The sequence below is a fragment of the Canis lupus genome, chromosome 10 (assembly GCF_003254725.2).
Source record: "Canis lupus dingo isolate Sandy chromosome 10, ASM325472v2, whole genome shotgun sequence".
NCBI classification, from domain to species: domain Eukaryota; kingdom Metazoa; phylum Chordata; class Mammalia; order Carnivora; family Canidae; genus Canis; species Canis lupus.
Window position 1 is genome coordinate 26,861,451 of NC_064252.1, and position 22,061 is coordinate 26,883,511.

Consider the following 22,061-nt stretch of genomic DNA (forward strand, 5'->3'; position numbering starts at 1 on the left):
CAAAGAATTCTGTTCCATGTTGCCTTCGCTAACTTGATTACTTAGGAATTGGCAGTTAAAGCTGCTGCAAGACTCATTTTCATCAACAAAACACCATTACCGCTAAGATGGGTATTAGCACCATCATTTTGCAAATTTCTGCCAATAATATTAAAATGTGAACTACTTCTTTGGGGAAGCCATTTACTGATAGGTGTGTCATATTCCATCCTCTGACTACTTGTGTGGAGCCTTGGACAAAGAACTTAACCTGAGTCTCAATTTTTCAATCTACAAATAGAGCTTATACTACTTGCGTCCTAAAGACATTGTCCAGGCCAAGTAAGATAACCTGCAATGCGTCTAGTCCACAGCTCAATAAGTGGAAATTAGTTTCCTTCACCCAATCATTCCTAGAAAAACCTTCTTGGATGAAACTAGCCACTAGAGACCACTAATTGTTTCTCCCTTTGAAAGCTCTCAGAACTTTCGGTCTCCATAGCTAATTATAGCAAGTGTATAAACTTACAGCTTCTAGTCTTTTTTTACTCAGGAAGCAATCTATTCAACACACCCCTTCTCCCCCCTCCACATCGTCAGTTCTTCTTTTTAATATCATCAAAATTTATATACATATAGCTTCTCAACTTTAAAACCATGAGGAGGACTTCCCCAACTATATGATGAAGTAACATTTCTCTATCCTGGAACATTAAATAAGTTGGTCAGGAAATGAAGGTACTAATCTCTTTGCATCTCTGCCTTGCAATTTCCCACTGTGTTTTCAGGATTCTTCAGCACCTTGACCATGAATTGACATCCAATTCATTTGCTCTTGAATCAAGTGTGTTTCTTACAGTTTCCTGAGTTGACTCATTAGGGCTTGTACTTGTAACCTAGGTGCTGTCTGTCTGGGTCTTTTGCATCATGTCACATCACCTCACACATTTCCTCTGATCATGCCTCTCTTTGAGGTTGGCCATTCTCATTGTGGCAGTAGAGTTGTCAGACAGGAAAACTGTAATAATGCAGACAGCTGGTTTCTAAGTAGGCAAATGACACTAGAGGGAAAGAAGAGTCAAAACTTGGCCACTCAGGTTGCAAGGCAAGTTCTCTCGTTTGGGTTAAGTTTCTTAAGGCAGTTTTGCCACCAGAGATGTTGAAAAATCACAAATGTTTTCAATGCTTCACAAACATCTTTTACTGTAACTATCCAACAACAGGTAGGAGGTACCTGTTGGTGTTCTATCTTCTTCCATCAGCTGCTATTTAATCTGCACAGGGAATTATCAGTTATTCAGTTCATTTCAAACATTCACTGAGTAGTATGTATCAGAGCACTGTACTACATGTCTGTTAGAAAACAAAATTCAAGTGGGTACATTTTAGCATCTAATTGGCTTTATTCTAAATTCATCAATCAGGTAGCATCTTATTGAGCAAGGAAAAGGAGTTCCAAGTAGCTATACAAAAATGAAAGACTTTATAGGCAAAAAGGGGGTGAGACAAGGTTATTAGCAAAAGGAAAAAAAAAAAGGATAATTTCAGGCAAGGTTACCTTCCCTTTGTGAAAGACAGGAGGGCTTATCCGGCAGACTATCTTACTAGTGCTGACCAAAAACTTTCACTCCTGGGAGAGGGGGAAGCTACGAGGCCTGGTTTGTAATCTAAGGGGCAAATGACCCCATCTTGGGCCTGTTTGGGTTTTGTTTTTCTAAACACGTCATATACATTTAAAAAAAAAAAAAGTTTATCTGTACTTTAAAAATGTTGGAGTTGGGGAACTAAGAGGTTAAGAAACTTTGCCAAGGTCACAGAGCCTTTTTAAGTTTTTAAGTGGCAGGTTAGGGAACCCAGCCCTGTCGGACTCCCAAGTTGGCATTCTTTCCTTTCGCGACGCTTAAGCACCTTCAAGACACCAGCCACATCTTACACTTACTTTGCCATCCTTACAGCGCCAAGCAGAAGCCGAGCCCTTGCTTCCCGCCTACCTTCTCACAAGCTCGGCGGCCCCGATTAAGAGGTCCTTCATTATTTCATTCATACAACATGAGGTTCCACTCCTGCTGTGACGAGATTCTGCGTCCTGCTCGTCTTTCAGTTTTGGTTTGGGAAGGGATTCCTCAGACCCCCTCTCCGAGACTGGCCAACTACTTTCCGGCTCCTCGCCGACACCAGGAAGAGCCCCGCCGCCTTCCTGCTCCCGCCCAGCCTCCTGAGCCGCCGCGGCCAGCGCCGGGAGAGGACCACCCAGGTCTCGGCGCAGGCGGCACGGCCGAGGGCCGGCAGCCGAGCAGGGCTCCGCGGGCGTCGGCGTCGGGCGCCCCGGTTCCACGTGGCGGAGCCGGGGGGCTGTGATCTCGGCGGGAGGCGGACGGCGGGAGGCCGGGTCGGCGCCGCCGGGGGAGGACGCCGGGGCTCGGCCTTCGGGGGCCGCCCCTCGCCGGGAGCCCGGACGCGTCCCGCCACCGGCAGGTGGGCGGGCTCGGCCCCTCCCGCCCCCGCCGGCGCCGTCGCTCTGGAGACGGCTCGGCCCGCCGCCCTGTCCCCTCAGCGCCCGCCCGGTCCCCTCAGCCGCCGGCGGCGGCCGGGCCTACCTTGCTGGTGAGGTCCAGCTCCGGCTCGCCGTTGAGCGCCTCCCCGTCTTCACTGCAGTCCGAGTCGAAGGCGCCGTGGAGCCGGGCAGCAGCCGCCGCGGCCCTGGCCGCCCCCGGGGAGCTGGGCTCGGGGGCGAACATAGAGGCCGGGACCGGCGAGTCCATCGGGGAGCGACTCCGCTCCGCCGCCATCTTTAATAACTTAGGCTAATTCGTAGCCGGCCTCCCCTCCCTCCTCGGCGCATTTGCCTAATCTATGCGCGGCCCCGCCCCGGCCCTCTTCGGATAATTTACGCGAAACTTCTCCAGCCGCGTAGACGATGACACGTATTTCTAGGTAAGAAACAATCGACCAGGCCTCTCAGCCACCAATCACTGCGGCCCTTTCAAGTACCTAATGAATAATTAATGAGGCCCAAACCCCAACAACAAATCTCTGAGACGTCACACGCCTCGTTCGCAGCTCGGGAGGGGGCAGCACCGCGGCCACGCTACCTGCCCGGAGCCTTCCAGCCAACGAGAGCTGGGCAGGGTTTGACTGACACGGCAGCCATCCAATGAGTGGGGAAATACACACAACGTTTACCCTCACCGCCCCTTACTTCCCTCCTTTCCATAGGCAGTGTTCAGTTTCCAAATCTTACTGCAAAACAGTCCGCACGGACAGCCTTCCGATGATGGACAGGGGCAAGGCCCAATCTAGTCAGCACACAGGGCCCGCGCCTCGGGCCACCGCCCACCCAGATAGTAAACCGCACAAGGCCCCTCCCACCTCCCTACTCGGTGACTCCCGGCAGTCCCTGGAAGACCGAGGTCCAAAGCGCTGGCAACCTCCACGCAATCTTAATAGAAGGATCGATGCCTGGAGTACTATAGCAGCCAGAGCGAGGGAAATTAATTAAACGCTGACCTTAGGGAGAATTCTCCATTCACTGCCTCTGCAGTGAGAGCAATTACAAGTCCAAAAAGAGGCAACCAGCTAAAATACAAGCCAAAAGTACCTCACCACATTTGTGAACTGCGAAGCTAAGATCTGGGTCTGTTAGGAGAGTTTCCTATGGATGATTTTTCCAGAGTATCATCAGTTGTATTAGTCCCAGTCCACAATACCATCAGCACGTTTTAGGTGTCTCTCCCTGTCTCAAAAGTCTGAAAAGCTTGATAAAATGAGGGATTAGGGCAGTCTCGGTGGCTCAGCGGTTTAGCGCCGCCTTCAACCCAGGGCATGACCTTGGAGACCCGGGATCGAGTCCCATATCGGGCTCCCTGCATGGAGCCTGCTTCTCCCTCTGCCTGTGTCTCTGCCTCTCTCTCTGTATCTCTCATGAATAAGTAAATAAAATCTTAAAAATAGTAATAAAAAATAAAAATGAGGGATTAGCAAAAAGTCACATAATGCCGGCCTTGGGCACTCGTCCCAAGCAGCAATCAAGAAAAAGCAGCCATTGGGGCAACCGGGTGGTTCAGTGGTTTAGCGTCTACCTTTGGCTCAGGTCCTGATCTCCAGGTCCTGGGATCAAGTCCAGCTTCCGGCTCCCCGCAGGGAGCCTGCTTCTCCCTCTGCCTATGTCTGTGCTTCTCGCTATCGCTCATGAATAAATGAATTAAATCATTTTTTTTTTTAAAGAGCAGCCATTGAGATGGTAACATATCCAAGAATTAGAGTTTGGAACACAGGATTTGATAAGAGTTAGAGTTCAAAATGGCCTTCAGTTTCAGGGATCCACCTGAAAAAAAAAAAAAAAAAAAAAAACAACTCTGCTTGCTCCTGTTAACAACTACAAATCTCTCTCTCTTTTTTATGATCAAGTCTTATGTACACCAGCACAGCTGGGAATCTGGGACAAAAAGTCATTCAACTCCAAAGGTCTTGATAAGATCTCCTCGAATGCATTTTTCCCTTTCCTTTTTTTTTTTTTTTAAGATTTTATTTATTTATTGATAGAGACACACAGAGAGAGAGAGAGAGAGAGAGAGAGAGGCAGAGACACAGGCAGAGGGAGAAGCAGGCTCCATGCAGGGAGCCCGACATGGGACTCGATTCCAGGTCTCCAGGATCACACCCTGGGCCGAAGGCGGCGCTAAACCGCTGAGCCACTGGGTCTGCCCCCTTTTCTGACTAAATCGCTCACCACTATCCTATATATCCCTCTATGAGGTACTTAAAAAACATTAAAATCTTGATTTGACAGAAAAGCCAAATATCAAGCTTTAGTCCTCTAGAATAATTGGTATTTACCATATGACCAACTGGCTCTTCCAGAAAGAGCTCAAGTACAGTATGTGCTGACACCTATCGGTAGACTAAAAAACATGTCCTCACTATAGGACTAGTTCACAAAACATACTCTCAAGAGTAGGTACTTCTTGAACAGAGAAATCTTAAAATTACATCTTGGGAAAGAAATTCCCTTCCCATTTTTACAACCTCTTTCCGAAGACAAGTTAGATCTCAGGTTCAAATCCTGAGTCTACTACTTCGTAGCTGTGTGACCTCAAACAAGATAATTAACCACTCTGAGCTTCAGTTGTCTCCTCTGGGGGAAAAAAAAAAGGCAGCAGCTATCTCAAGGCAGTTAGCAGGAAATGAACAGTGTTTGCAAGCCTCCATTAACTAATCTTAGGAAAATATAACCGCAACCTTAGGTGGCTTACAAATTACAAAACTTTAAGATAATTCTAAAGTCTGGATTAGGGCAGGACTCCCAAGCGTGTGGTAAGCACTCAAGAGTGTGTTAAAGTGGTAACTGCGGTAAGTGTAATGGTCTTAGAGTCGAGTCCTAGCAAGGTTAGAGAAATGCCTGAATTATGTAATCTTACTGTTTTTCCTGAACAAAAAATCCCAAAGAAGGGCACCTAGGGTGGATGATGCCTCCCATGTGACCTAGAGGTAGGTAAAAGGGGGGGAAAGTCCCCGCGGGACCGGGTGTTTACCTTCCTGACACCCAAGATACCTTGAGAAAATCCAGAGTAAAGTTCTAAGTCAGCCACCGTGAGACCAGGGCGAGAGGACAGTGGTCTGTGGGTAGTGCACCGAAATTCGACACCAAGGCACTGAGACAGGACTCTCCACTCCGCCTGAAATGTGACTCCAGGCGAGGCACTTACCCTCAGCGCTCCCAGGGAAGTGCGAGGCGGCCGGGCCCGCTAACCAAGGCAGCTTACGCCCGACCGCACCAGTAAGTTTCTCTGAAATCACCTGGTGAACAGCGCGTTAGACAAACATAAAACGGCCAACGCAGGAGTAGCTAGTCCGGGTTCTGCAAAGCGCTCGGCTCGAGAAGCCCGGCCCACAGAAGGGAAAGGGTGGGGAGCCCGGCGAGGGCAGCCGCAGGCCGGGTCGCCGCCCCGGAACGGCGCCGACGCCCGGGGAAGGGTGGGGAGCGGCGGGCGGCGAGGCGAGACTCCCGCAGGCCGCCCCGCCCTACTCACACCCGGAAAGAACCGAACCCAGGAGCCAGGCACCAGCGCCATGGCCGGCTGCCGCCGCTGCGCCTCACGGCCCCACGGCCCCACGGCCGCACGCTCTCTCCGACCCCCGCCCACCAGGCCACCCAGCACCGCCCACACCCACTCAACGGACCCGCGGCAGCCCCGGCCTTAAAGCCGGCGCCGCCTGACGACAGGCTGACGTCATACGTGACGCCGTGGCGGGCGGGAGCGGAGACGGCACGGGAGGGCGTTTCCGGAGCACGCGCCCGGCGAGGGCCGCTGACGTCGGGCTCAGGTGCGCGCGCTTGCCCGCCCGCCCGAGCGCGGCCCAGGTGGCGGCCCGCAGCGCCAGGTGGCGGCCTGCAGAGGTGAGGGGCGACCCGCGGGGCGGGCGCGGGCGCGGGCGCGGGCGCGGCCGGGGGCGGCGGCGGGAGGGCGTGTCGCCTTGCACTCACGTGACGGGCGGGAAGGTTGGGGTGTGGGCGGTGAGGCGAGCGGGGTGGGCCCGACCCCACCCCCGAGGGCCTGCCCGCCGCTGCGGAGGACCTTCCCTCGGGCTGGGGCCGGACCCGCCCCGCCCCGCCACCTACCCCGCCGCCTGGTTGTCCGCGGCGGCCCGCGCGACCGCCGGAGCTGACCGCGGTTGTCTCCTCCGCAGGGCCGCGGCGAGAGGGTGAGAGTCCGCGCGTTCCGAGGGAGCCGTCCCCGCCTTGGCCCGCGCCCCGCGGGGCCCCGCCGCCCCCGAGGGGATGGAGAGCGGTCCCCGAGGCCCCAGCGCTGCCCGCGATCCCACGCTGGCCGGCTCTCGCTAGCTGCTCGAATTGTGCGTTTTCCCACAACCTAGGCCTTGTCTCCTGAGTCAGTGGCGTTGCGATTCGAAAGAAATGGAAGAAAAGGAGCGATGTGAACAATTCTGCTCGGTCCTCCTGCATTGAGGCCTGGTTGGCATTTGCAGAGAGGAAGATACGGGAAGAAAATCGTGGGGTTTTTTTTTTGGCGGGGAGAGTGGGAGAAAGGAAACAAGGTTTTAGATTTTCTATGATTTTTTTTAAAATTCTGCACTTTGACAGTGGTGGCGAAATACACTAATCCAAAAGTGATCTTTCTATTGATGGAGGTGGATTTTTTTTTCCCTTTTGATTCCAACCTTTCTCCCCGTGACAAAGCATAAATCATGGACACCAAAAAATAAGGTGGACCTCAGGAATCCCGAAAGGACTGAGCAGCTTACATTCTTCCTCTGGAGGGAAGGGTGGTGTGTTTTTAGCCATCTCTGGAACCTAAAACGAAAACATGAGTTGCGTGCCATGGAAAGGAGACAAGGCCAAATCTGAATCTTTGGAGCTGCCCCAGGCAGCACCCCCACAAATCTACCATGAGAAACAGCGCAGGGAGCTTTGTGCCCTGCATGCCCTCAATAACGTCTTCCAGGACAGCAATGCCTTCACCCGGGAAACGCTGCAAGAGATTTTCCAGAGGTAGGGGACCCCTTATCCTTGGCATTTTTACACTTTTTGCTATTTCTGAATTCCGGGGGGAGGGGCAATGTCTCCGCTATATAAACCTTTAAACCAACAGGTATTATTAGGTAACTGTTGTTAGCAGGTACAGGGGATACAGAGATGAGAAAAATAATAATCAGTATCGTTGACTGAGCACTTACTATAGGCAAGGCACAGTGCTAAAAACCCTCAGTCGTGTCATCTGGTGTGATCCCCCAACAGTCCCATGGAATATGTGTTGCTTCTTTTCCATTTTATGGACATAGACTTCAGAGAAGCTCAGCAACTTGCTGGAGGCGACATAACAAGAGATAGAGCCAAGTTTTATTTCAGACTTGTATCTGTGCTGTTGACCAGGATGCTGTAATGCCTCTCAAGTCCTACCCCCAAGAGGTTATAGTCTAGAAGGGGAACAAGATCTGTGTACACTGGGTCATCTGTCGTCAGAGGTGGTTTGTTGCAGGTTTTATAAGGAAGGTGTTCCGCTATACATAGTGCTCAGCTTTTCCATAAGGCCATACTCTGGCCTTGGTGCATTTTATACATTATGCTTTGCTTTATATAGCTTTTTCCAGCAGTTATTTTACCATCTCTATTTTACGGATGGAGCAACAGGCAGAAAAGCCAGATAGTTTGCCCAAATAGCTTTCAAGTAGCCAAGCTATGACTTGAAGCTGACTCTAGACCTCTTTCCCTTTCTACTTCATTCTGGATGGCTTTTTTTTTTTTTTTTTTTAAACCAACACTTTACTAAATGCTGCCTGACAGGTTAACAGAAGTTCAGTTTTTTCTCTCTCTACTTTGATGTTCTAAAATTCTTTTATCACAGGGTTTAAGAATTAGTTCTTTGGTGTCTGGATGGACATAGCAGCATGAGTGCTACTTCCTGAGTATCAGAAAGGCATGTCAGAGCAATTCTATCATCAGTACCCATTCAGCCTGCTAGTGAGTTGGGCCTGGATCTAAAGATACAGACTGTGGTTATAAGCTGTTTGTGGATAATTGCAAGATTCTTTCAGTTGTGTTTTTCCTGAATGAAAGAATGCTAAATATTTGCTAAACTCTCACATGGAACCAAAGTTCTATTCCTGGCTACTAAAGCTCTAGCAAATTTGTACTACGCTCTCCAGTTTCCTGTCAGCGCAAGGTAAAGGTTCATCTCAAAGTAATAGCAAACCAGTGCATAAGAAAATATCCTCTATTCTCACTCCAGAGGCTGAATTCTATGTATTTTGTATGGAAAGATTCAGCGTGGATAAATGGAAACAAAGAAGTATGAAAGGGATCAGAGGAAAGAGGAAAGGGAGAAGAGGTGAGGAAGAGAAGATGGAATTTTATAAACAAACATTTGCTAGCAGCCTGCTGTGTGCCAAGCCCTGCTAGGCACTGTAGAGAAAACAAGTTGAACAGGACTCAGCCGCTAAGTACATCCCAGAGCTCTACATTGACCAGACCTTGAGAATAAACTTAAGTGAAGTTAGAACCTTAGAATTTAGAGCTGTTTGAAAGGGAAAAGATGATCTCTTTGGATCATAATGGGAAGAATAGTAATGATGGCAGGTTAAACTAGATAATTTTAAATTCTCAGATACAAAGTTTTATGCTTTTTTGAAGATGAGGCTGATGAATGGTAGAAATGGGAGAAAAATTTTGATGAATGCTGTTTGTTGAAAGGAAGCTCATCCTAGCAGTCGAATTTTAGCCAGATTAAAAAGGAGAAATACAAAAGCAGGGTGGAGTTTTCAGTACAGTTGTGGATATGAGATGACTCATGTTTGGAATAGAAATGAGTAGGGATTTAGAAAAAACTAAAACCAATGGCCGGCAGCATGGGGACGGGGAAGAGAGGAATCAAGGTGGCAGAGTCTCAGTCCAAGAGTTGAACATAGTGATAACAACCATAGTGATGGCAGAAGAGGTCACTGGTTTGGAAAGGATCAGTTTTCAACATGTGAAATTGGAGAAAAGCTCAGAATCTGGGCAGGTGTCTTCGTGCACATTATACAGACTCGGATGTCTGATCTCGTACATCTCATCATATAGGAGTCAAATGATGTAGTAGTAGTTTTGCTGAGTTGTTTGGAAAATCCTCAGGCCTCAATCTATTTTCATAGACTCAACTCAATTGTTCAGTGATTAGATGTTCTTGCAGCAAGTATGCATCCCTCTTCCTCCAAAAAATAGCTGTTAAAATCTAAATAGATGAAAAGTAGGTTGGTCCCACTTGAAAAATCTAATGCAAGCTGGAAGAGACAAAGAGATTTTAGATTTTGGTGAACAACCAGCATTCTCTACCACAAAGAAGTCCAGCCTTCCCATTAAAAAGTCCCTGAGCAAGTGGAAGGTGGTGGTAAATTGCTCAAAGAGATGGAGTACTAACCTCTAGAGATTTAAATCATTTTGTCAAGGGCCAGGCAAACACAGCATCATCATTGCCAACACCTACAGAGTACATTGATGTGCCTGACTCTATGATCTGTGCTTTATATATATATATAATATATATGTATAATATATATATTAAATATGTATATTATATATATATTTATTTAAAGGTTTTATGTATTTATTCATGAGAGACAGAGAGAGGCAGAGACACAGGCAGAGAGAGAAGCAGGCTCCGTGCAGGGAGCCCGATGTGGGACTCGATCCTGGGACTCCAGGATCACGCCCTGGGCCAAAGGCAGGCGCTCAACCACTGAGCCACCCAGGCATCCCTGTGCTTTATATATTTAATAATATAATGACACATCATGAAGTTCTGAGACATATTTTTAATGTCATATTTCTTAAGAGCTGATAAAAAGGAAAATAATAATTATGAGAGAAAAGGAACCTTGATGAATGTCCACATCTTCTTTTTGTTAAAATCTGAAATCATCACCTTAGCTAGACCCAGGAATAACCATGAGGGAGGACCAGGAACTCCCCTGAGCGCATTGGCATTAGACCTGGCTAGAGCCCATCTTCTCACCTGGAGATCACTTCAGACCACATGGCTCTAACCTGCAGCCATAGCAACAGAAGGGAGAGGCATGCTTCATAGTTCAGAACTTCTGTCCAAATCATGAAGACCATCTTGAACAGGAGTTTGCCAAGGAGTCCCAAGAAAAGAATCACAGAAGGGGATGGCATGGAATTCGATGTGACCAGTGTGTCCCAACTATAGGGAAGACCATTGAGTTTATTAGGTGTAGGGTTTAGAGCCTACTCTATCATTCACCAGCTGCATAGGACCGTGCAAGTCGCTGTAGCCACAATAAGCTTGCTTATTTACATTGCAGGATTAAGCTCTGTCTCAAGGCGGTTGGAAGGATTAAGAAAGAGAGCTCAAAAGAGTAGCTAACATGGGATCCCTGGGTGGCTCAGTAGTTTGGCGCCTGCTTTCAGCCCAGGGCATAATCCTGGAGACCTGGGATCAAGTCCCGCGTCCAGCTCCTTGCGTGGAGCCTGCTTCTCCCTTTGCCTGTGTCCCTGCACCCCTCCCCACCACCTTTCTCATGAATAAATTAATAAAATCTTAAAAAAAGTAGCTAACATGGTAGGCACCTGGTTATTGTTAAGGCAGAAACAAGTACTGGTATCATGGCACACTGGGTAGACTCCACTTACTCAAATGGCCTTTCTAGGAATGAGATGGAGGCCATTCTCTGCATTCTCTAGAGTGGTATCATCTAGGACAACATATGTTTATTCAGTTGCCACTGCTTCGCTGTGAGGGCAACAGAGTAGAAGAGCCATCCCTTGTGCCTCAGGAGTTTGCTCTCTGGTTGGACACATATAATGGAATTCCTTAATGGTTCTGGAAGATGGGAGTTTTTACCATTGTTAAAGATAAGCCAACAGTCACAGAAATTAAATCTCACAGTTAGCATTGGTGCTGCTTGCTAGGATAACGGGTGGTCCTTCCCATCTCCCTATGTTTTCTACACAGAAGCCAGGAAAGATTCCATGAAAGAGGTAGTATGTGACATTGACCTTGAAGGAGCTTTAGGATTGGGCTTGGAACAGGAAACAGGATTGGAGAATAGAGGTGTCTGAAGTACACTAAAAGCCCAAGGAGAGGGGAACGGCAGACCCCAGAGAGCCAGAGGGTTGGTGTTAGCCAGTGGGCAGGTGGCTCTAGTGGCAGTTCTTACAAGAGAGAGTGAAATGATAACTTGGTAAATGTGGCAGGAACTTCTGGGTGACTTGGCAGAAGGAGAGTTTGGAAGCAAGGAGATCAATTTAGAAACCTGTTTGAAAAGCCCATATATGGAGCAAGGAGGCTCCAGTTTGTGGAGGGTGAATGGGATTAGACAGGAGAGGGCTGGAAACTGAGATAAAAAATATGAGACATGGAGAAGAGACCCTAGGAACACTCCTGTAAGGCGTACCTCAAAAAAAATGTCAGATATGTTTGGGAACTGAAAAGTACCCCTCTTCTCAAGCTCGAGGTGAATATTATTAGCATCTTAAGGGGACACCTGGGTAGCTCAGCAGTTGAGCTTCTGCCTTGATACTGGGGTCTGCAATCGAGTCCCACATCCGGCTCTGTGCAGGGGACCTGCCTCTCTCTCAGTCTCTCTCATAAATGAATAAATAAAATCTTTAAAAAAAAAATTAACATCTTAGGCACTCCACGAATTCCTGCAGGAAACCTTTTTACTTGGTTCATTCAGCCATTAATGTATTGAACACCTGTGATCGTCTGGGAACGCATTTGTGAAAGCGTGGCTCTAAGTTTTGTGCTTGGTGGAGAGTTAAATGGTGAACAAGGTAGAAGACCCAGAAGTTTCTTTGTGGGAGCCTTCATGCATTTCCCAGCTAGAGACCTTACTGGAAGTAAGGAGAAGCTATTGAAAAATTGGTGACAGGGAAGGAACTTGATCTACCTTGAGCTAGGCTTTCCATATGCTTTCTTTTTTTTTTTTTTTTTTTTAAGAGTTTACATTCAAATGCAACTCTTCCTGACTGACTCCAGAGACTCAACCTTTATTTATTAGTTTTTAAAGATACAGAGAGAGAGAGAGAGAGGCAGAGGGAGAAGCAGGCTCCATGCAGGGAGCCTGATGTGGGACTCGATTCTGGGTCTCCAGGATCACGCCCTGGGCTGAAGGCGGCGCTAAACCGCTGAGCCACTGGGGCTGCCCTCTATATTCTTATTTAATATGCTTATTAAATGCTTTCTTATTTAATACAAGAGCCCACTGAGAGCCTTTGTCCTTTGAAACTCCACTTTAGGCACAGACCCCAGGGAGTCTGCTGGCCTTTCTTCTTCTCACCCCACTACCACCACCCACTCTAGTTCTTGGACCCTGCCATTGAGCACAACATTGGAGTCAGATAAACCTAATATAAATCCTAGTTCTGTCACTTGTGATCATAGGCAAGTTACCATTTTAAATCACCAAACTTCAGTTTGGCCTGTAGCCTCATAGGTTTATTATGGAAACTAAATGAGATATACATGAAAGCATCTTGCATTGGGTGTAGCATGGGATTTTTCAATAAATAGTTTGTTTCAGTAAAATACAGTTTGGTTGCAGAGTGAATAGTGTCCTCAGATCCCATTCTTTGCTAGCTATGGAGACAAGATCACAAGCTCTCTTTATGGGTCTGCTTACCAATGTTTACACAAAGAAAGAGTAACAAAATAAACATGGTGAACATGTTAAATATTTCTTGAGCACCTGTCATGTGCCAGGCACTCTTTACGTCCTGGTGATATAGCTCTGACTGGATGGAGAAGGCCCCTGCTATCATTCTAGTGTGGAAAAACAGACGTGTCAGTTAGTAACAAGGGCTGTAATTAAAGCAGGTGGATTGGGCAGCCTGGGTGGCTCAGTGGTTTAGCGCCACCAGACCGAGGATCAAGTCCCATGTCCATCCCTGCATGGAGCCTGCCTCTCTCTCTCAGTCTGTGTCTCTCACGAATAAATAAATAAATCTTTAAAAAAATAAATAAAGCAGGTGGATTAAGAGCTGGTGCCTGGAAGAAACCGAAGATTGGGTGGTCAGAAAAGGTCTCTAAGGCACTATCAGTTGAGACCTAAATAAGGAACAAAACAAGTGTACATCTAGAGGAAGGGCATTCCAGACTGCTATAACAGTGCATGCAAAGGCCCTCAGGTGAGAAGGAGTTTTGTGTGTTAAAAGACGTAGGGATTAGGTCAGCAGTGTCCTGAGGGCCTTGGAAGGAGAGGAGGTAATTTAGACTGCATTTAAGTGTTTTGGGAGCCATTGGAGGATTTAAGCAGTGGAAGAAATGTTTTATGTTTGAAAAATATCAGTATGGTTGCTGTGTGTAGAGAAGTTTGAAAAAAACTTTTTATAAGATTTCTTGAGTGTTTAGAGTTGACCTAAAGTCATGATTCTCTTCTGGAGAGGGCCCTTAGCAGCCTTCTGGACGTCCACTCTCTGCTTTTATTCCTGAGAAAACTCACCTCATTTCCCTCTCTCCTCTTCACACCAAGGTGGAAGCAATCTACCCCTTCCTCCACGGGCCTAACAAGCCTGTGAAAGCAAAATCATAGGATTGGAAATGCCTTTAGAGCTACTGCCCTTGTGTTGTGATGGAGTGGCTAATGAGACCTGGCCAAAAATGACTTAAAGCTGGGTGGGCAAGTTGAGTTTTGTTTGGCACAGACATTTTTTTTTTCCCCAGTTGATTCTTTTTTTTTTTAGATTTTATTTATTTATTCATGAGACACAGAGAGAGAGAGAGAGAAAGAGAGAGAGGCAAAGACACAGGCAGAGGGAGAAGCAGGCTTCATGCAGGGAACCCTATGTGAGACTCCATCCCGGGTCTTCAGGATCAGGCCCTGGGCTGAAGGCGGTGCTAAACTGCTGAGCCACCCAGGCTGCCCCAGTTGATTGTTTTTAAAGTATTTTACACATACACACACTTTGGAAGTATCTTTTGCTGGTTTATGCATTTTGTTTCAATATAGGCCTTACTACTTATTGCTTTACATTTGGCCCCAGTTCATACATTTATGTTACCTGCTGGGGCCCCTGGAGGCCTTGGAGTATTTAAGGATTAATGATTACCAAGTGTGCAAGCCTTAAAAAGAAAGCATTTAAACTGTAAAAAAAAAAAAAAAGAAAAAGCAACAAATACTACCTATGCAAATGAAATTATCAATTACTATTTTCTAACATTTAAAAAAATGGCTGTATTAAGGCAGGAAGATTAGAGAAGAATGCAGAAATGGATAGGCTGGGGGTTTCATAAATGAGACTCTTTCGTGGCACATGGTTTTTGTCTATTGACTTTCTGAATGACAGCAGATAGGCCCCACCACTACTGAATTAATGTTTTGCATAAAAAGAGAGGTAATCCCTAGGGCAGTAGGATCGCAGACTAAAAAGTACTTCGGTAAAAGTGGTCACCTTGCACTGAATGGGGGAAACGAGCTTCCAGAGGCAGTGGTGGAAGGTGTCTATGGAGTACGGGTCAGGAGGGGTTGGACAGCCCACAAGTCTCAGCCCTCCTCCTTTCACATTTGTAGGTTGTCTCCAAACACCATGGTGACCCCCCATAAGAAGAGCATGCTAGGAAATGGGAACTACGATGTGAACGTCATAATGGCAGCACTTCAAACCAAAGGCTACGAAGCTGTCTGGTGGGACAAGCGCAGGTAATCTGAACCAGGCCTGACTTGAGAAGTGGCACGAGTGGGGAGGTGTTCCCAGCAGGGGACCTTGGGGAGTTGGCTGATGCCGTTCCTCTTCTGCAGGGATGTCAGTGCCATTGCTCTCACTAACGTCATGGGCTTCATCATGAATCTGCCCTCCAGCCTGTGCTGGGGTCCACTGAAGTTGCCTCTCAAAAGGCAGCACTGGATCTGTGTTCGAGAGGTGGGAGGTGCCTACTACAACCTCGACTCCAAACTGAAGATGCCCGAGTGGATTGGAGGCGAGAGCGAGCTCAGGTACCTGTTGTGAATGTGCCAGGCTCCTTCCTTGCATGTGTTGGGCAAGTTGAACCTACCTTTAGTAACTTGACAAAGGAGATGAAATCTCTAGCTCCTCGGATCCTCTCTCTGCCTTGTTTAGAATTAGGGTCTTGGACTAGAAAGAGCTGAATCTTAGATGGCCTGTAAGGATGTGAAGTCCCTTTGGTAGAGAAGTTCCAGCACCCAGAATGCTGGCCTTCTGGTCTGGTAGGACTGGCATCGTAACATTCTCGATGCTTAGATAACCGGGATGGTATAGCTGCCAGTTCAGAAGAAAGACCTTTAGACCAGATGAAACAAAAAACTTTAAAAAAAAAAAAAAAAGATAAATCCCTTACTTGAGTACTTTGGGCCGGCTGTTCCTCACAGAACTAGATGGTGTTGAGTGAAAATTAACTGGGCAGGTGGAGGGGGTAGCCAGATGTGGAACCCTCCAAGAACAGATCCTTTCTCCAGTGTCTTTAGGACTGCTAAGGGTGTAAATGATGAGGTCAGTGGTGACACACAGCCCTGAGACTGGAATTTGTAGTTTTACCAGCATTTCATTTTCTTTTTCATCTACCCTTTGTTCCCATAGGAAATTTCTCAAGCATCACTTGCGAGGAAAGAACTGTGAACTCCTGCTGGTGGTGCCAGAAGAGGTGGAGGCCCGTCAGAGCTGGAGGGCTGATGTGTAATGCAGTTCTGCCCAACCTTCCCTCACCTCGGCCCCCCAAGTCCTCTGTCATGTGCTGTGGCCTATACAGTGGGTCTGCCCTTGCCACTTCCCCAAACATCTCATTGGGTTTCCCCTCAGATTTGACAGTGCAATAGGACAGATGTGTGGACTGTTACAAGAACCAGCCACCCAGCATTACTCATTCCTGGGACAGGAAGGTAGGAGCTCTGTGTGCTTAGGGCAAGCTATGAAGACCCTTGTTTTATTTAAGAGAGGAGGAAGGAAGGTGGGTCCTGGTTTATTTTCCTCATTCCTACGAGAACTTGACAGAGGCTCTGCTGGAGTACACTGCTGCTGTGACTCACCTGGAGATGCTGCCTCCACTTCCCCTTTCCTGGCTACCAGTGGGTCTGAAGACCGAGTACATGCAAAGCCCATGTAACTGGCTTGACGGACCCAGAACATAAGGGCCTCTCAGGAAACCATCTCCAAAACCCCAGCAGTGGTACAGTATGCCATCTCCAACCCTCAACGCCACCCATTACCCATTACCCATTTTTATGGCCATCCTTGGAGTTTTCTAATGAAAAGTTCTCTAGTATTCCATGCCGGGTGGTTGAATCCTGCAATATCCTAGTGAAACAGGGTGAGCTAGATACCTAAGAGGACTTGACGGCAGCCAGACTGGGGCAGGCATGGATGGCCTGTTGGCCCCACTCCAGCATGTCCCTACCACTTCACTACATGGATTTAGGAGGCTCTGGGGCAAAGGTCAGTCTTCCCAGCTGACACACTCCGGCAAAATCAGGAAATAAGTCTGCTTTCGATGTCTAATTCCACTAGTTTGAGACACAGTTGGGTGAGGAAAGTATCATGAAGATAAGCTTCTCAGAGATTAACAGCAGCTAGAATTGGTACATGTCCTAGGCTCAGAGTCACTATAGTGACAACAATCAGAATCCTCAAGTTGGGTATTAACTTGCATTGCTATAGGACCTGGATTTGTCATCTTTTAGTTTCCTTTACAAATCAATGAAAATTGATCCACCCCCTACCTCTTTAAATAGTTGTAGGCCACTTTTCTCCTGTAACTTTGGAAAACAAAAGAGAAGGAGGGGAAGTATCTTACCACACTGTGTGTCACCTAAGTGGTTGTGGTTGCCTTGAGGCAGGTGGGCAGGCAGGGATGGTCTGTCTACCCTTTACAGATCCATGGTCTTGGCAGGTCTGAGAGCCGCCCCACTGGCCAGATGTCTCCAGCAGCAAAGCCAGCCTGGGGCTTGCATGTCAAGCCTGAGCAAGCTTAACAGGATGAAGCTGAGGCTTTCTCCCCACTGTGACTGGAGTGCATGTTTACACCAGCACTTTTTCTGCACATGTATCTTCAATCCAACAAGGCCGTTTTTTTATGCTGAGTAACAGAGGCCACCAAGCAGCTATTGCATCACACCCTCGGCAACTGGCTGCAGTCTCTTCTGCACCATTTTCCACACCAGACCTGCTTGGCACCACAGGGAGCTCTTTACCCCTGCACAATGACATTCCAACCACCACCAGCCAGAAGTTACAGCCAACCTGATTGTCACAAGCAGGACCTTGGGTCCATGGGCACTGTCCGTGATAGTAAGCCATTTACTGGGAGGAGAGGAAAGTCCTCTCCACCAATCTGCTTGGGCCTGTGCAAATGGCACTTCAGAGGAGTCCCTGTGCACTTGGAGTCCATGAGCCAATGGGATATGCAAAGACGCTTAAACATTTCAGGGCTGGTTTCTCTGTTCATATCCAATTCTGGTGCTTAGGAACAGGGACCCATGCTGATGCCCAAGGGCAAAAAGCCCCACTTCCTTTAAGGAAGGGGGCAGGCCTGACCCTGATGCCCAAAAAGGGGCAACCCTAGGCTTTTTGTTTTTCTTGCTTTTATTCCTTTTTTTGTTGGCCTTGTGCTGGGTTTGTTTACAAAAGATGTATTTTGTTTAACCAAATATTAAAAATGGAAAACTGTACATAAATCTCCTTCCTGTCTGTCTGAATTCTGTAATTACGTATGGAAGAGGAAGAAAGTAAACTTTAGTGTGATGAGACTTTAGAAGAAAAACTCCCCATCATAAGCCATCTTTTAGAGCTATATGGTGCTTTGGTCAAACCTCTCACCTCAAAAATCCAGACAAAATATTCACTGAATAGGATTTGGTCCAAAAGCCTGAGGCATTTTTCAGTTTAGAAAAAACTAGGCTCAACGATCAAATCCTAATGTAAGGACAGTTTTCTAGCACTGAGATGTGACCAGTGTTTTTCTCTGCTTGACAAGGTCAAGATCACAGAGCAGAGGGCCTACTAGATTTGAATTCAGATCCAGCATTTCCTATGCAGTCTGGTAGATTAACCTTTCTGTGACTGATTCCTCTTTATAATAGAAATAGTACTATACCCTAAATAGTATTATTCTGATAAAATACACACCAAAGGCTCAGTATTGTTAATAGCACAGTGCTAATGAAACTTTCCATTATGTTAAATGGAAAAACTGCAAGGTTCAAAGACAGGACTATAGTTGGATTCATAGTCAGCTTGTCATTTTTAAAAGACCAAACCAAAGAAGTTCTGTTTGCCACCCCCTCCCTAGATCAGAAATTAGTACTATGTCATTCCCTAGAATTCTTTATGACTGTATGTCACTGTAAACTGTACAAGTACATGGACCGACTCCTTTGTTGGCAGATCTGAAAAGGATTAGCCTGAATTCAGGGCAAAGATTGCTATTAAGAGGTTCTTAGCCAAAAATGACCTTTTTCACTTTTGGAAGTTTAACTAACTTGGACCTAAGGAGTCAAATAGGTGTTAAATGCTAGCGCTAGCTTAGTGAGAAAAAAATGTGAGGAGCAGTCTAAATAAATGATTTCAAGATGTATATCACAAGTACATAGATGACACTTTCCATTGGAATAATTTTTAATATTTAAATACAAAAAGTGAGCACTTACTTTTTTTCTTTTTTAGACAGGTCTCTCATAGCCAAAACGGGCAGAGGAAATGAGCTGCTGCTCTGTCCTCCACAGTCCCCATCCTGTGGTTGAAGCTGCTGCCCGGCCCTCCCTCCTTTCCAACACAGAAATTCACAGTGGCTGCTTTACACTACGGCTGTAATGCATTGTGTTTCATATTGTGTGCATGTCCCTCCCCAACATCTCCATGCTTAAAAATAAAAATGGTGAGGGGTACCTCCTTCCCAGTGGCATCAGTTCCTATGCCACAATGGGATAGTGAGATCCTCCGGTCATAAGTGATTTAGTGAGAAAGGGGATAGAAGGCCAGAGCTGGAGTAACCGTCTGCATTGCTGCACTCTTGCTATCAGAGTGAGAACAGAAGAAATGGGACAGCGTGGAGGGCACAGTTGCAAGTTGGGAGTCTCCGTGAGACACTGGGGAGAATTCTCCCCACCAGGTTTAGATAGAGCAATGTGCCAAAGTTTAAAATTAAAAAAAAGGGAATCCAAATAATCAGCAGTTCAAACACTATTGAATTTTCAAACTTGTCCCAAGACAAGTCATGTAGCAGTAGCAATCTAGATTTTTCCAGGAAGTGAAGGTAGAGCTCCTGGCATTCCTCCTGAGAGCCCTGTGTTAGGCCCTAAAAGTATCTGAAAAAGAAAAGGAGGAGTATAAGGATCATACAAGCCTAGGGATTGCATTTTCACTACACCTGACAAGGCAGACCAGGTCTACACAAACTGCTGAGCAGAGTCAGGCAGCACCTAGAAGAACATGGGCGGGACCCCAATCTCTACCCACACATAACTGCTGGTCTACCCGGTGCAAGGAAATCAACAACTTGCATCTCCACCACTGACAACAAGCCCAGGGACTGGGCTCACCTGCCTCTGCTGCAGTTGTTGCTGCTGCTCCATTTGCAACTTCTCAGTCTCAAAGACAACAGGAAGAACCAGGATCATGAAGGAAGTGGTCCCAATCCACAAGGCTGCCCTGGAAAACCTGCAGAGGGAGTGTGATTATGACAGAGACACACAAAAACAGATCACTCCACCAAGAAGGACCCAGTAACCAAACCTCTCCCTCTCCCATGTCTTCCATTGGTGTGTTCTACCCCAAACTTGCACCGCACTCCCACCAGAAACAGGACGAGCAGTTTTTCCGGCCGTTCATCCAGTGATGGCACTTCTAAGATTCTGAGTACTTACAAAGCTACTCATTCAGCACATTAATTACCTCACGTGATGTGAACCGATCTCCCAATGACCCTGCCCCATAAGAACTGCCACTTTAGGAAAGAGGAAATTGGGACCAAGAAAGGTTAAGGTACCCACCCGCCCAAGGTCACTCAGGGATCTAGGTAGCAGGCTGGCCTCCAACCCCGGTCTGCTACTTGCGAAGCCCAGGTTCGTTCACGGAACTTCAGTCACCCCAGGCACACCCCAACGTCTCTAACTTCGTCCCTTACCTGTACATTTTTTGAGCCACAAAGAGAGAGAGATCAAAAGTGGCTCCAGCCGCGGACCGGACCCTCTCTGGGAACATCTCCGTCAGACCCCACAGTCTCTCCGACAGGGTCTCATCTAGCTGTGGTGGAGGCGACGCGGGTCTTGATCCAAGCAACGGCAACAACCCCCTGGGGCGAGGGCACCCCCCCCCAGCCCGGTGGGGGCCCTAACCCCGCCTCCTGGTGAAGACACCTCCCCCCCGACCTCTCCGGGCCCCGCGACGCGCCTCCGTCCGAAGCCCGCAGCACGCGGGGCTCACACCCCCGGGTGGGCCGCTCCCCGCCCGCAACCTCGCGCCCCGTCCCACACCGCAGGGCCCCAGTACCTCCTCGTCGTCTTCCTCCTCCAGCTCCTCTTCGGTCTTCTCGGCATCGCCTTTCGGAAGCAATTCGTCCGGGGACAGGGGCACCCCAGGGCCGCCAGCGGCGGCGGCGGCGGCCATGGCTGCGGGGGAACACCGGAAGCGGAAGAGAGGAGACGAGTGAGCGCCCCTGGCGGGCAGAGCGGCTCTTCCGGGAGCCGGAGGCCGAGGTGCTGGGGAGAGCGACACCTTCTGGCCGGCCGACCTCGGCTTTCGGTCAAGAAAGAAACACCTAGGAAACTGCTTCCGCGGTAGTTCTCTTCGGTTTAGGATGGACCCAGAAACCTGCATCTTAATAAGCTCCCAGGGGTCACACTGAGACAAACATAACCCAGTCTCATTTTCCCGAGGGGTGTGTTACTTGGTAGGAGTTAGATATTTGGAGGTTTATTGGTCTTTCGGGAAAACGTCAAGTGAACAGTACCTATGTACTAAGACAGGCAAGAGTAAGCACTTAAGTACTCACATTGTGTGTGTGTGTGTGTGTGTGTGTGTGTGTGTGTGTGTGTACTCAATCATCACAGCAGCCCACTGAGCTATGTACTATCATCCCTCGTTTAGAAATGAGGAAGTTGAGGCACAGTACTGGGGTGCTGCAAGTCTTCCTGGAGGATAGATTTCTACAAGTGTTTGCTGGCCAAAAAGCACGAACATTTAGTATTTTGCTAGATATTAGATAATTACCCTCAAAATTATATCATATACTTTCATAATTGTAAATGGAAGTGTTCTTTTCCCCCACACCATCCCCAGCCTTAGGTATTATCTATATTTTGATTTTTTGCCTTGATGGGTTAAATGCTTCTTTTTATAAGGGGCCACACAAGTTCTTAATGCAAGGGTGATTTGATAGACACTTTGACCAGCTGACTGTGAGATCAGGGAATCTCAGGACTGAACAGTCATCTCTATCTGAGGCATGATGATGTCCTTTGTCCTGTGCCCACATAACAAGGAGCAGGTAGGTTTGCACTTCCTCCTGTAATAATCCTTGGTCCTTTTCAGCTCTGAACAGGGAAGCCCTGACAATAAAAGGGTACCTACTTTATTTTTCCATTACAAAAAGTTAAAAAAAAAAAAAACAAAAAACGGCAAA

General features: G+C 47.6%; 3 protein-coding genes across 10 annotated transcripts in view; 1 reads left to right on the forward strand and 2 right to left on the reverse strand.

The window, feature by feature from the left end:
- GTPBP1 (GTP binding protein 1) overlaps window positions 1–5,913 on the reverse strand; it is a 28,597-nt gene extending 22,684 nt beyond the window's left edge. Inside the window, exon 1 of one of the 8 annotated variants that reach the window (XM_025459745.3) lies at window positions 2,577–3,862. In XM_025459745.3, the coding sequence (XP_025315530.1) occupies window positions 2,577–2,768 (192 nt within the window). In that variant the 5' untranslated portion in view covers window positions 2,769–3,862. Of the gene's footprint in view, window positions 1–918; window positions 943–1,918; window positions 2,212–2,576; window positions 3,865–5,684 lie in introns of those variants that run through there. The other 7 variants (XM_035696412.2, XM_025459735.3, XM_025459796.3 and 4 more) reach the window with 7 other exon arrangements.
- A 328-nt stretch (window positions 5,914–6,241) lies between these two features.
- On the forward strand, window positions 6,242–18,117 carry JOSD1 (Josephin domain containing 1). Its single transcript, XM_025459815.3, has 5 exons — window positions 6,242–6,376; window positions 6,667–7,486; window positions 15,004–15,132; window positions 15,232–15,426; window positions 16,028–18,117. Exons 2-5 carry the CDS (start codon window positions 7,302–7,304, stop codon window positions 16,125–16,127), a joined length of 609 nt encoding a protein of 202 aa, XP_025315600.1. The 5' UTR covers window positions 6,242–6,376; window positions 6,667–7,301; the 3' UTR covers window positions 16,128–18,117.
- A 922-nt stretch (window positions 18,118–19,039) lies between these two features.
- Window positions 19,040–21,089, reverse strand: TOMM22 (translocase of outer mitochondrial membrane 22). The gene is made up of 4 exons (XM_025459808.3): window positions 20,930–21,089; window positions 20,565–20,683; window positions 19,981–20,098; window positions 19,040–19,746 (listed from the first exon to the last, which is right to left on the reverse strand). The coding sequence occupies exons 1-4, from the start codon at window positions 21,044–21,046 to the stop codon at window positions 19,672–19,674; spliced, it is 429 nt and encodes a 142-aa protein (XP_025315593.3). The 5' UTR covers window positions 21,047–21,089; the 3' UTR covers window positions 19,040–19,671.
- Between the last annotated feature and the right edge of the window lie 972 nt (window positions 21,090–22,061).

What these genes read in the sequence shown, in the direction of transcription:
- JOSD1 (XM_025459815.3), top strand. Translation starts at nt 7,302, where the DNA reads ATGAGTTGCGTGCCATGGAAAGGAGACAAGGCCAAATCTGAATCTTTG. An exon ending in GTCTGGTGGGACAAGCGCAG is followed by an intron (nt 15,133 to 15,231) that starts GTAATCTGAACC and finishes CCTCTTCTGCAG; the next exon opens with GGATGTCAGTGCCATTGCTC. An exon ending in GGAGGCGAGAGCGAGCTCAG is followed by an intron (nt 15,427 to 16,027) that starts GTACCTGTTGTG and finishes TTGTTCCCATAG; the next exon opens with GAAATTTCTCAAGCATCACT.
- TOMM22 (XM_025459808.3), bottom strand. Translation starts at nt 21,046, where the DNA reads ATGGCCGCCGCCGCCGCCGCTGGCGGCCCTGGGGTGCCCCTGTCCCCG. An exon ending in GTGGCTCAAAAAATGTACAG is followed by an intron (nt 20,099 to 20,564) that starts GTAAGGGACGAA and finishes CTCCCTCTGCAG; the next exon opens with GTTTTCCAGGGCAGCCTTGT. An exon ending in AACAACTGCAGCAGAGGCAG is followed by an intron (nt 19,747 to 19,980) that starts GTGAGCCCAGTC and finishes TTTCTTTTTCAG; the next exon opens with ATACTTTTAGGGCCTAACAC.